The 13560-nt window shown below is 36.5% G+C and overlaps 2 protein-coding genes across 2 annotated transcripts in view; one reads left to right on the top strand and one right to left on the bottom strand.

Annotated features, from left to right (window-relative positions):
* Positions 1-2062, top strand: part of LOC107753308 (receptor tyrosine-protein kinase erbB-2-like) — a 50084-nt gene extending 48022 nt beyond the window's left edge. Inside the window, exon 27 of the mRNA XM_016569441.1 lies at positions 805-2062. Coding sequence (XP_016424927.1) covers positions 805-1133 — 329 coding nt within the window. The 3' untranslated portion in view covers positions 1134-2062. The remainder of the gene's footprint in view (positions 1-804) is intronic.
* A 3747-nt stretch (positions 2063-5809) lies between these two features.
* The window catches only part of kcnh6b (potassium voltage-gated channel, subfamily H (eag-related), member 6b), a 24188-nt gene continuing 16437 nt past the window's right edge, over positions 5810-13560 (bottom strand). The window contains exons 5-13 of the mRNA XM_016569440.1: positions 12839-13038; positions 12651-12728; positions 11475-11649; positions 11178-11371; positions 9642-9738; positions 9050-9331; positions 8092-8257; positions 7648-7855; positions 5810-6661 (exon numbers count right to left, since the gene is read on the bottom strand). Of these exons, the coding sequence (XP_016424926.1) occupies positions 6392-6661; positions 7648-7855; positions 8092-8257; positions 9050-9331; positions 9642-9738; positions 11178-11371; positions 11475-11649; positions 12651-12728; positions 12839-13038 (1670 nt within the window). The 3' untranslated portion in view covers positions 5810-6391. The remainder of the gene's footprint in view (positions 6662-7647; positions 7856-8091; positions 8258-9049; positions 9332-9641; positions 9739-11177; positions 11372-11474; positions 11650-12650; positions 12729-12838; positions 13039-13560) is intronic.

Raw genomic sequence — 13560 nt, 5'->3', positions numbered from 1 at the left:
GATGTAATCAGCCTGGTTTCCTTTATATTAGCGCTGTTTTGGACGGATTGTTTGAATGCATTCGCTTACTGGATCATTGGACTGAAAACTTTCCCGGAGTTTAGCAGCTTAAAATGATCTAATCGCAAGCAGAGAAGCAAAATTGGGTTAAAGGGTTAGAATAGAAATTGTGCTTTAGTAATTTTGCGTTAATTGCGTTAAATTATTTTAACACATTAAGGATTGTAAAATTAATCGCATGCGTTAACGCGTTAACGATGACAGCCCTAATTATATTATATTGTTATGTTATGTTATAATGTATTTATTTTTCTAAATAAATAAAAATAAAACACTTATCGGCCATTCACTGACACTGTACCAATATATCGTGCATTCCAACAATTTTAGCTAACAATTATTTCAATTAAGTCTCACTCCACATTGTTGTTGATGAAGATCCTGTTTCCCTTGTAAGTGCATTACATTACAGAGGTAAAAGTTGCTATTTAAGACTTATTTTAACACTTTTAATGCCATCACTTCAACACGGTATCTTTAAAAAAACTCTAAAGTGTTTAGGTATGTATTGGTTATTGTTCTAATTATTATTATTACTTTTTTATTTTTCTTTCTGCATTGGTGATGGGTATTATCACAAAAGAAAAAAGTGAGGGAAGAGAAAGTAAAAGGAAAAATTAGGAATAATAATTGGTAAAAAATGTCTTTAAAGGAAATGTTCATTTGTATAACTGTATTAAATATGCTTGAACGGAAAAACATAATAAAGTATCAAATAAAAATAAAAATTCTCTTTGATTGCAGAGTATGTGAACCAGGACGTGTCATCTGACCGTCCCAGCACACTTCCACGCAAAGCGAGAGAGAGGAGATTCATTAATGGTCTTTATACAGGGAACAGTGTGGAGAACCCAGAGTACCTGGTGCCAATGCACAGCATCTCACCCGTTTCACCCGCCTTCGACAACCCCTACTATCATGATATCGCAGCTAAAGCTCAGGCAGTCGCCAGAGCGTCCATAAACGGAGGTACGACTCACAGGCAGCCCAATGGCTACATGACCACCACAGCAGAAAACCCAGAGTACCTGGGCTTAGCAGAGACATGGAGTGGTCAGATGGAGTATACTTGAGAGGAATCATTCGGTACAGTTTGAGTGTAAGCGTGAGCGGTGAAGTTGTGTGCATGAGCGAGCGAGTGAGTAAAAGACATATTTTGTGAAGGATGTTCTCAATGGGAATGGTTTCTCATGGCTTTCTACTAAATTACCATACAAACGTATGTAGCATTCTGTACTGGAGTTGGAATTTGAAGATGGATGCATTTCCTGTTTTTGCCAAAAAATCTGCTTTTTTTGCATCTGACAAATACATGGTACGTTTTTAAGACTGCTTGAATGATGTTAACACTGGATAATGTCTTTGTAGAACACTAAGGATTTTTATTTGAATTTGGTCATCTCATAAAAACGTTACCTTTTCTGGAGATTCAATTCAATTCCAAACCAGGACCGTACACACTGCTTTCCAGAGCGCTGCGTGAGAGCCGGACACAATCAAAGCTGCTCTGTTCTGTGTGTAACGGCCCTGGGTGAGCAGCTACAGTGCCAGTGAATGAAAGACTGACATTATTGCCGTACGAAGCGGGCGTTGTGTGTTCAGCGATGAAACTGGCTCTGAAGATTAATCAGCATTTCTCATCTGTGACATATCCAGGTTTTCGCATTTGTTTGGGCATTTTTTTTAATTCCTTGTTTGAGCAATGACTATCTTCATTATGGGCTGGGTAACAGTTGTACAGATGTATGTAGAGCGAAGGGTGTCCAGGCCATATTGCACCCTGATTTTAAATATTGTGCATAATACTAATGCGTATGTTAAGATGTTTGCTTAAGCTTATTTTTATTATAATTAACCGCATTTCCTCCCGAGCATCTCATTAGTGTACATATGAACTGCCGTTCAAAAGTTTGGAGAAATACTGTATTCGGCAAGGTTGCATTTTATTACAGTTTTTCTGAATTGCTAAAACACTAAACCCCAATCTCTGAACCAAATTCTCACTAGCTTAAACCAATTTGTCAAATAAAGCACTCTTTCTGCTAAACCTTAAACACACGTTCAGGCAGTTGTGTTCTCCATTTTTCTCTGTAGTGTCTGATGAATGCTCTGTAGTGTTTATTTTATTGACTCGTGTGTGTGTGAGATCTGAGAGATTTTGAGTACAGGTGAAATGGTTTTGCAGTGATTGTTTGATTTTGATGGAAGAGTCAGAGGTTTCGTGAATTTAGTTTGAGTATTTGGATTTGTGTTTAAGGTTTTGAGAAAATGAGTGATGGTTTCAAGAAATGTGTTTTAGCAATTCAAAAAAAGCTGTAATCAAAACAAGTGACTAAAATAAAATAAAGCTGTTCCTTTGAATTTTCTATTCATCAAATAATCCTGAAAAAAAATGCATCATGGTTTCCACAAAAATATGAAAAAGCAAAAACTGTTTTCGACATGGATAATTATAAAAAAAAAAAATTCTTGAGCAGCAAATCAGCATGGTGAGCTTGAGAAGCTTTCAAAAACATTTAAAATCTTGATTATTCCAAACTTTTGTACAGTAGTGTATATATATATATATATATATAAAATTAAAATTATATTAAATTATAATTAACCCTTGTGACTTAACTCTGTGCTCCCAAGCTTCAAATTTTTATGACAGTTTTTTGACATGGACATTTTTGTCCACTATGGACCTATGTGTAACTTTTTTTAATTGATGCACAAGGGTTAAAATGCGTCACAATGCAAAACGTCTTACTAGTACTGGTAGAATACATTTTCTTTAGGCAAAAATTTGTTTTATTTTTGGTCCTTTTGATTTTGGGTTGAAATATGACCTGGATATATCTTCAGGTAAATATGTTTAAATATCTCGCTGTATTTTTTTATTGCACGTTTTAGTTACCTACCGGACTTTCTTCTTTGCAGTGATGAATACAATGTGGTATTAATTGATGTGAATGGGCCCTTACTACCAGACCAACAGGTTTATTTGTAATAAGAGGTTTCAGTCAATGTTTAACCCCAGATGTGATCATTCATGTTCATAACGTCTATTGTTATTATTTTATAAGAACTCCTTTTAGGCACGACACCTCCTACTCATTTAAATTTGCCTCACATGCACGCAGAAAGACGGCTAACACTAAACACAGTGTTGTGGAGTAAATACTCCATGTTTAAGAATGTGGTCTGATTTCCATATATTAGCAGCTGTGGCCTCCGGCTGGACGAACACCCCTTCAATGCCTCCATTGTTCCAAATTACAACGTGCGCCTTTTGTTAACTCCCCGACTCCAGCGTCCAGTTAATATGTCACTTCTTTGAGGAAAGACGTGAATGTTTTGTCCTTGCCATATCAATATGCATTCTTTAGTGCCATTTCATACATTATGCAGTTATTTTCACTAAACCACATCTTAAATTCCAGATGTTTGAAGATCTATCATGGTTTAGCAATTACTTGTTGATTTTGCTGAATATGAAATGAGAAATTCAGCTTTGAGAGTATGTGAAGCTGTAGTCACAGATGACGAACTGTGAGTGAATGGAGTCGCTGGAGTGAGAGAGGGATATTATGTGTGCTAGTGGCACTCCAGTGTGTTTCGACATCAGCTCAAACAATGACGTGATTGTTTTTCACAATAAGGGATGGATCCTTGTCTCTGCATAGCCAACACAGTCTACACCGTTTTGTTTTGGTCCAGGCTATTGGTTCAGTTTGAAAAATGTGTAGAAATAGATCATACTGTAGCAATCTGTTCGAACATCCTGAGCATTGGGGTGCTGGCTTTCCAACTTGTTTTAGCAATTGCATTTGATGCCACTACTGATACAGAAATAACTCACTTCCCCTTTGACGTGTCTATTTAGTTGCCTTCTTTTGGTATGTGATTCTATACTTGCATGTTTACGTGATTACTTTTCCGAAGATGCATAAGAAACTGATTTTCCAAATTTCCTTTTTAGATGTAGAGCCCTTCATTTACTGCAAGCCACAGCGTTTGACAATAGAATTAAGCACCAACAGTAGCTTCGAAGTTTTAGTTTCAGCTCCATTTGTCATGCCATAAATCAGCATTGATGCCAACTAAAATTATTTCTGGATACAAAGTCTATGCAAGCACACTGAAGGAACTTTATAATCTATTAATGCCATGATTTTTACAAAAATATACACGTTGAATGTTTAATATTGAATGTTGTACTTTTTATATGCATATTGTCCTGATCTCAGCTAGTGGTTGAATGGTAATTGTAGACTTTTTGATGTAATAATGCTATTTTTCGTGTGAGCCGAGAGATTGTAAATATACTGTACACAATATGACTTTGAGAACTCTAATGGTACCAGTGTGCAAAAGTCTTTTGAGAGATATTTTAAATAGTGCTTCTTGGTAACCAGACTTTGCCAACTGGCTTAAATTGATTTCTATATTACTGGTAAAGAGGTACATTTTGATGCCTAAAATTGGGGTGAACAATCTCCTCACCTGCTTTTTATGTTATTCTACAAAACAATGTTGTGAGATAATAAAAAGAAATGAAATCAGAGACAAACTTCAATCCATGTGATTTCATGGCATCTAAAGCACAAACTCATCTACTTAAATTATGAGCAGTTTTGACATTTGGCTTCGGAATATTTGGTAACATGACTGGACGCTCTAGGAAGTTTATGAATCAATGTCAGCATAACCTATTTAATATTCATGAGCTAAAATCATATTTTTGTTAGTGTTATAAATATGCTTAGTAATCATAAGCTTAAGTTTTCATTATATTAGTGTTTATAAGTTGACAGTTTACATATAAATTATCCTGTGTTAATTATTAACTGTTTACTTTCACTACGAAAGGGGTCATATTATGAAAATAAACATTTTAATTCATCTTTTGCTATACATAAGGTAGATATACAATGAAAAAATACTGCATCAGAACTCGGTGTCCTCTCAAGTCCAAAAAGAGCATTTATTGATCTATCTCGATCTGAAATCTGTGACCTTGTGATGAATACATGTCGATCTAATCCCATTATGAGGAAGTAGAGAGTTATTCCTAAACACCAAGAAGATAATGTTCATGTTCAAATAATGATAAGAATAAGTCAGGGGATGTTGTGCAAATGTTGTGCTGTTCCGGCTGTTGTGATCTTATGGTGACAGTGCCACACAGAGGTCAGTGTCCAGCAGACACACTTTACTGAAATCATATTAATGTAAAAATGTTTTTTAATAAAAAAGCGTAAGCTTAAAAAAATAGTTCTGCGGATAAAATTAGAGGTATTACATTTAAATGCATGCATATGAATTTCTTTAAAGCAACTGCATAGAAACACCTTAGCAACCACCCAGAACACCCTAATAAGTAGCATCTGCATAGCAACACCTTAGCAACCACTCATAACACCCTAACAAGTAGCATCTGCATAGTAACACCTTAGCAACCACTCAGAACACCCTAACAAACAGCAACTGCATAGAAACACCTTAGCAACCACCCAGAACACCCTAACAAGTAGCATCTGCATAGCAACACCTTAGCATCAACCCAGAACGTAAAACCTTCAAACCTTTTAAGACTAGGCTTTTTCAAGCCAACATCAAAGTTTGACTACAAACTTTTTATCAGATTTGTATTTATTTATTTTATTATTATCTGTTGAACTGCAAAATCTGGTAGATCTTTAAAGAACAGCATCCAGAATTGTCTTATTTCTCTCTTCATTTTAAGAGTAGCTTTTTCAGTAGTTTAAAGCAATATTTCCTTTGAGATCCTCAAATATCTAAACACCTATTCTAAATGCATATTTGTATTCCTGTGAATATTTATCTTTATATTTATTAAATCACTTTCTGCAAAGACAAGTCTTGACTACATAAAAGGGATTGAACATTGTTTTAATTATAGTAAATGGACAGAATATTCCAGACATACAGAGGCATTCTTTGGTTAGATTTGCTGTATCATTACAAAGGTTTATCAGCTCCTGTATTATCTGTTTCCCGAGTCTCACTGCATGTAGAACATGTCATTGATGGTCACTCACATTCATCTTGAGGTTTGAGATGCTTAAGTTGCAGCTTTTGTAGGATTTTGTCTTGTAGTGTTTGTATTTAAATGGTTGTTTAACTGTTAAAAAGACCAGCTTGAGATTTTACGCTGGTTTAGTGCTAGTTTAGGCCTGTCCTAACTTATGGACTGCAACGCTTGGTTTACCAAGATGGTCAAATTGCTTGGTATTCTTAGCATCAGTAGGGTATTTATCGAATTGTGTTTTGATGTGTTCTCATTGTTCTGTTATGATAAGCCGGTTGATGGTGTGTTGTGATTTTAGCTGACTGGTAAGGCAGGGTCAGACGTGTATTTTGGAATTTCTTCCAGGTGTGATGAAGTGTCCAGGTTGCTGGGCAATGAGGGAAAGCGGAGGGATGCACAGAGGCGTGGTGCATCTATCAATATGGGCTGAAGCACTGGGGTTGAAACAGTATTAGTTTCCAGTTTATCGGGTACACAGTCATCTGATGCAGCTCCCATGTGAACACCACTGGACAGAGAACCCTGGGAATTTGACTTGAATATGGAATCTGGCTGGGCTGAACTCTGGAAACACAGAGTTAAAGATAGTTAATTTGGTTTATTAATCATTCAAGTAAAAAAAAAAGCTCCACACAGACATTTTTTTATTGTCATAGGTTTAGTGTGGATACTGCTCAGCTAGAGGTTAGTATTTAGTATCAAGATGGTTTTGGAATGACTAAAGTTCTGGTAGTAATCAAACCTTGTTAAAAAGAAGTACGCTTGAGCATACTTTTATATAAACTTAAGTGTAAATTTAATGTACAGTAATATTTTCTGTCACTTAATTGCATGCTATTTACAATTAAATTAAAATGTATTATAGTTTAAATTTACATTAAATACAACTGGTTGAACTTAGTGCGTACTTGACCCACTTACGTAGGTAACTTCATAATATGTAACTTTATAATTATTCTATTATCTTTAAAAAAATATGGTTAAAGTGTACTGACAAGCATTTACGGTAAACTAAAATATAATATTGTCCACGGCAATCAGTCCAACACTTTAATGTCTCATCTACTGAAACTATTTGTAATTACACATTTGTAATTAAGTTGCAATTAACTACATTTAAAAAATATATTAACTTTAAATGTAATATCAAATAAACACATTACGGTGAAATTATAATAACCAAAAATAAGTGTTGGTCTTTTAAGCATGACAAACGATTATAAAACAATTTATTAAAACGATTATTCAAAAGTAAACTTTTAATGTAATAATTAACTGTAATGAATTCAATTGTAATCATTTGGCAAAATTATTACAAAGTGCACTATTTAAAAATGTACTTAAGTGAGTTAAGGAACAATCATAAAATGTAATTCTATTTAAGTACACTTAAGTGGCCTTTTATTCATTAATATTATCTGCAAATAGAGTATATTAAAAATAATTTTTTTTAAAGATATGAAGTGCACTAAAAGTGCACATTCACTATAATTAAACACACTTCTTTTTGTCTGTCATTGAAAACCAATTTTACTGGACAGCATTTTTACCTGAATGCCAGTGTTTCTACTGTCCAGCTGAATGTTTGGGATCGGGTACATGCTGTGAAGTACTGGTGCGCTGCTTCCGTACAGTATAGCAGGGTCAGGAGTGTGGTTGTCAGGTAATACGGTGCTATATGCTGGGGGCACCGGAGCAATCTGTCGCTGGAGAAGCTGAAGGATCGCATTGATGTCTGCTGTCATTCTGGTCTCCAGCCTGGGAGAAAGGGAGCAGAAAACTGCAGCATGTAAGTAGTTATTTACTAGACACCTTCATCCATTATAATCAAGTGACAGCCCCTGGTCACTGTAAGTGTCAATGTAACAGAGAGAGCACCATGAACAAACTGTTCTTCATTCTCGTTCATTCTTATTCTTCGTGCTGGGCAATAAATGGCAACAGAACTGCCCGTTTTAGTTGTTTTAACGGTTTCTTTAAGATGCACCACCTACCTGCTGAGTTGGCTCTGCAGGAGCTCCAGTCTGGACTCAAGTTCACTGGGTTGATGCTCAAAGAATGGTGGTGAGAATGAGGTCCGGACAGATAGGGGGCGCTGTTCAGTGAAATGAGCTGCCTGGTGGTCAGGCCAGTAATGGTACAATCCAGATGGAGGGGGAGCTTATGTTAGGAGGAGACATTGAATAATAATAATCCAACAATTCAAGTGAAAATGTTATCACTGAAACTTACAAAATTACCCAGTTCTCCAATATAGTGCTGCAGTAATGATGTATTTTTGTAGGTCAACCTTGAAGTTAGCATCAGCCTGGTTCCCTCAATAAAAACCCAATAGGATTTCCCATTGGATTTTGGAATATTGTAGAAAATAAGCTCTGTGACTGATAAAAGTTAATGATTCTTCTTCATGAACATTTATGAATTTTGAAACCTAAATACAATCACCAGAGGTAAAAAGCCAAGTCATAGGCTATAAACGAACCACACAATGGTCACCGCTTCCGACAACTCTTTCAGATGTTATTAAAAAAAAAAGCATTTTCCATGAAAGTTAGAGTTAGAATAGCTTACAATAACACTGTAAACACATAAGTCCCATTTAGCTACATGCTAGCAACCACATTTTTTCAAGAAAAGTAAAAGTTTAAAAAATCGCATGGTATGATGTATTTTATGTTAAAGAATAAAACAACTATTTCTTGAGCTTGTGTTGACCACTGACCTTATTTCAGGCATTTAACCAAAACCTAATTTAAAAAATACACTGATGGAACTGGTAGTGCTAAAATGCTAACTCGTTTCTGGGTTTTGGCCTACAGCAATACATCATGCAGCACACTATGGTTTGGCGTCAGGACTGAAATTTAACATTTGTGTAATGCTGCAACCAACAGACGTCAAGATAAAGTCAAAGGCAAAAATGTAACCAATGAATTACGTTGTGCACCTTACCAGCCAAGTGCCCCATATCCATGCCGGGCTCTGTGCTGACCCCAGAGGCACCACGAGGCGGTATTAGTCTCACAACAGGAGAGGGGTAGTCCAGATGATCTGCATCCAAAGTGTACAGCTCACAGTGGCTGATGGGAGACTTGCTGAGATTTTCACTGGACTGCAATGTAGAGCTTCCACAGCTACACAGCTCCTCCCAGTGCATGTGAGTAGTTAGAGAATGATTGCGACCCAGGGTCGAACACATCCGGGATGGGTACGAGTCGTTCTGGTCCATTCCGTCTTGAATAGCAAGACAAGAGCCATTTTAAGAATTTAATTGACTGCTTTGGCCTGAATTAGGTGATAAACGTATGTCTTTGACATGTTCTCTGTGAATTTAGTCAAAAGTCTGGCTCGAAAAGAAACAAGGGTATATGTGAATTATGGCAAACTGTGAATTTAATTATTCTGAAATATGGTTTAGTTTTTTTTTTTTTGTTGCAAGAATTAAAATCTTTTTACTTTAAAATTTGCAAAACTGTGAACTTCTGGACACAACTAAGTCTCAGTAGATCTCAGTTGTGTTTATATTTGTGAGTGTTCCACTCACCTGGCCTGTTGTGCCTGTCTAGTGAGTTTTGGCGGTGTCGAATGCCATTCACATGGTATCCACAGTCCAAATTTTCACTGGGCATCATCTGTTCAGCCTGATTACATATCAGTTAAAACAATGATTACTGTAGATGTACAGAGCATTTGTCTCAATGTTTTAGGGTTGCACCTAATTGCTGTTAATTACACAAGCTGGCATTTGTTATGGTGACTAGAATGCATGATATTCGACAAAACATGTTCCATTAGTTTTGAAAATAGAGGCATTTTCAGGCATTTAACCAAAAATATGACAGCCTTGCAGCACTCCATGGTTTGGCTTCTGGAATCCGACTTGACATTTTTGTAATGCTGCATCCACACCAATAGATGTCAGTATAAAGTCCAAGACAAGAACAGCATATAAACAACAAACTACAGAGTACACCTTTAGATATCTCTAAGGCCCTGTCCCAAATCGCACCCTAAACCCTTGCGGTCTTCCTCTTAGGTCACACTTTAAATGCTATAATTTGGATGCTATAAAATACCTTTAAAACAAACATTACTACTACATCCTGACAGAAATAATGTTTATTTTCTCCATCATAATCATTACGTCAAGTCCATCTTACAAACTGTAAAGAAATTGTTTGAGGTTTTTATTAGTTGGTCCTATTAGTAGCTACCAACAAGCTGACAGCTGCTTTGAAAACGTCCTGTATTCTCAGTTCATTCATTATTAAGCGTGAATGTTAGATTTGTCCGTGTTTATAATATTTAATTTTCTGAGAGGTGGGAAGTTGCACCTCCGAACATATTTAGCATGACTTAAAGGGATAGTTCACCCAAAAATGAAAATTTGATGTTTATCTGCTTACCCCCAGGGCATCCAAGATGTAGGTGACTTTGTTTCTTCAGTAGAACACAAACTAAGATTTTTAACTCAAACCGTTGCAGTCTGTATACCGCCACCTATCTCTCAAATGGACCATTGACACTCCTAATTGAGATTGTAGATTTGAGAGGCGGTAATGTACTTACTTATAAGTCTGCGATCTGCCGTAAAGCAAGAATAAGAAGAAGACACGAATGCGCTCTGGACATTTCGGACATTGCAGTAAATCAGAGGTAAAAAACGCTATAAATACTGTTCAGTTTCTTGCACAGACCGATCGTTTCGTGTCTTTACACATCAATGTATCGTCACGAGCCACAGGGTTTTGTTTGTGTATGTTTTTTTTGACTCTCAAAGCCTTGATTCCCATTCACTTCCATTATATGACTGACAGACTGCAACGGTTTGAGTTAAAAATCTTCGTTTGTGTTCTACTGAAGAAACAAAGTCACCTACATCTTGGACCCTGGGGGTAAGCAGATAAACATCAAATTTTCATTTTTGGGTGAACTATCCCTTTAATTCAAATGAACAATTAATAAACCAATTCCTTGATACATAAAGGTTTATGCCTTCAATCATAGTCTATTTTATCTCAGAATTCAAGAATCAGTGAGGGATATGTATAAATGTGTTTAGGATGTGAGATTCACACACGTCTCGTAGGTTAAAGGCGATTTCTAGGTTCCTCCAAAAGCTCTCGCCAAACGCAGGGTACATGTCCAGCACCTCTAGAAGGTCGTCTCTTTGGATACGGTGAAGGTCACAGTAGGTAAGTGCAGTAACATCAGCATTACTGTGACCATGATCCGCATACAGATTTATAGGCTCGCCAAAGACATCATTCTTACCTGTACGTGAAACAGGAAGTAGTTTTTATTAGGCCTTATAAAAGACAATCAGTCTAAAAAACACTTAAAACAACAGTGGATCAGGCAGCTGTTTTAATCTCACCCAGGATGGCCAGCACAATGTTATGTTGCAACACTTGAATGGAACCTCGGGAGATGAAGTGGAGGGCTTTGATCACGTCACCGTGGTGATAGAGGGTGTCTCCAGGTGGGGAGTGGGTGGTTTTGAAGCGCATGGCGAGAGCTCTCAGACACGCTTTACTTGCCCCATGGAACACCTTACAGTTCTGCAGCAGACTACGATTCAGATGCAGGCAAATATCAGCTTGCAAACACTCAGGCATATATACAGTGTGTATATATATATATATATATATATATATTATTTCATCCAAAGTAACATTTCTTATTTTGGTAACACTTTATTTTAAGGTCCAGTTGCTTATTTGCATGTATATTACTAGCATATTGGCTTTTTATTAGTACTTATAGCGCATATTAATGCCTTATTCTGCATGACCATATTTTAGATCCTTAATCCTATACCCCATACCTAAACTTAACAACTACCTTACTAATTATTAATAGGCAGCAAATTAGGGGTTTATTGAGGCAAAAGTCATAGTTAATAGTTAGTTAATATTGAGAATTGGTTACTAAACTAAAGTGTGATCCTTATTTTCGTTTAGATTAACTTGATGTACTATAAAATACAAAGAGGGACAAATAAAAGTGAAAATAAATAAATAAAACTATACAGAGATATTTTTAAAAAGCTACTAAAAAAACTTACAATTTTAACTAAATTTAAAATGGAAAATATAAAAATAAAAAACTGATTCAAAGTATAAAAGCTATAGTAGTATCTCATATTAAAATAAATGTAAGGGTTCTTCGTGCTTACGTTTTTCTAAAAAAAAAATACCTTTTTTAAGAATAAAAGAGACGTCACTTGACTGACATTGGTCACATGATAATGTTGACATGTTGGATGTAGCATGTCTGGATTGTGTTCATGCATAGAACATACTTTAAGTTCTTCAGATTTTAGATGCAGTATATATTCAACTTTGCTATAAACAAATGACTATGGCAAAAATCAAAAAACGTCCCAAAGTAGAGACCACTAGGCTAAGATTTTAAAGTGCCCCTATTATGCCATTTCCAATATTGCCTTCACGTCACCGTGGTGATAGAGGGTGTCTCCAGGTGGGGAGTGGGTGGTTTTGAAGCGCATGGCGAGAGCTCTCAGACACGCTTTACTTGCCCCATGGAACACCTTACAGTTCTGCAGCAGACTACGATTCAGATGCAGGCAAATATCAGCTTGCAAACACTCAGGAAAACCTTTCAGGACCTATAATTAGAAAATAAGAGGCACGATTGGGTTTCTATTATACAGATTAATCTATAGTATAGACAGGAATGATATCGGAGTTACTCATTCTGGCTCAGTATGTGACTCACTGCATTCATATTAATGCCATTGGTGTAGGACCAGGAATGTTGGAAATATTCTTCCAGTCTCTGCCTCAGTTCTCCAGGTATCTGATGGAAGCGGATGAACTCTTTAACCCGCAACATCTGGGTGTGATAGCGTGTTGTTCCCGAATAAAGCCTCTGAATTATTGCTGAGACATTCCCAAAAATGCTGGCATACATGAGAGCTAAGACAAAGTCAATAGAAGAATATTTAGTCAACAGCATAATTTTTTGACATGGAGGTAAGAGGAGGGTTATTATAATTAATTTAAACTACAACCTTTTAAAGTGCCCCTATTATGCCATTTCCAATATTGCCTTTCATGCAGTGTGTAATGTAGCTAGCTGTATGTGAATGTAAACGATCTGCAAAGTTGTAAGTGCACGATAAATAAAGTTATTGTCTCCCAAAATAAAGAATCGACTGAACAGCTGAAACGAGTCGTTAGTAATTCGCATCCCACTTCCGTGATGGCTACACGTCACAAGTAACACATTTGCATAATGCGCGCCTATGTTCTCCGTTGGCCTGCTGCGAACAACTTGACCCCGCCCACAAACACGTCATTCTACTGACGACTGCTTCTCTAATCTCGGGGCGTTCAAAGCGGGATTCACAAAACGCTTGCTGTTGAAAGATGGATCAGTATCCTGTTTATTTGGACCAGCTGCTCCACTGCATCACAACCTGTAAGTATGATAAATAA

This window comes from Sinocyclocheilus rhinocerous, unplaced genomic scaffold (assembly GCF_001515625.1).
Source record: "Sinocyclocheilus rhinocerous isolate Xijiao unplaced genomic scaffold, SAMN03320098_v1.1 scaffold1763, whole genome shotgun sequence".
Taxonomy (NCBI): Eukaryota; Metazoa; Chordata; class Actinopteri; order Cypriniformes; family Cyprinidae; genus Sinocyclocheilus; species Sinocyclocheilus rhinocerous.
The sequence above is the reverse complement of the archived record's forward strand: the minus strand, read 5'-3'. Positions and strand labels throughout refer to the sequence as shown.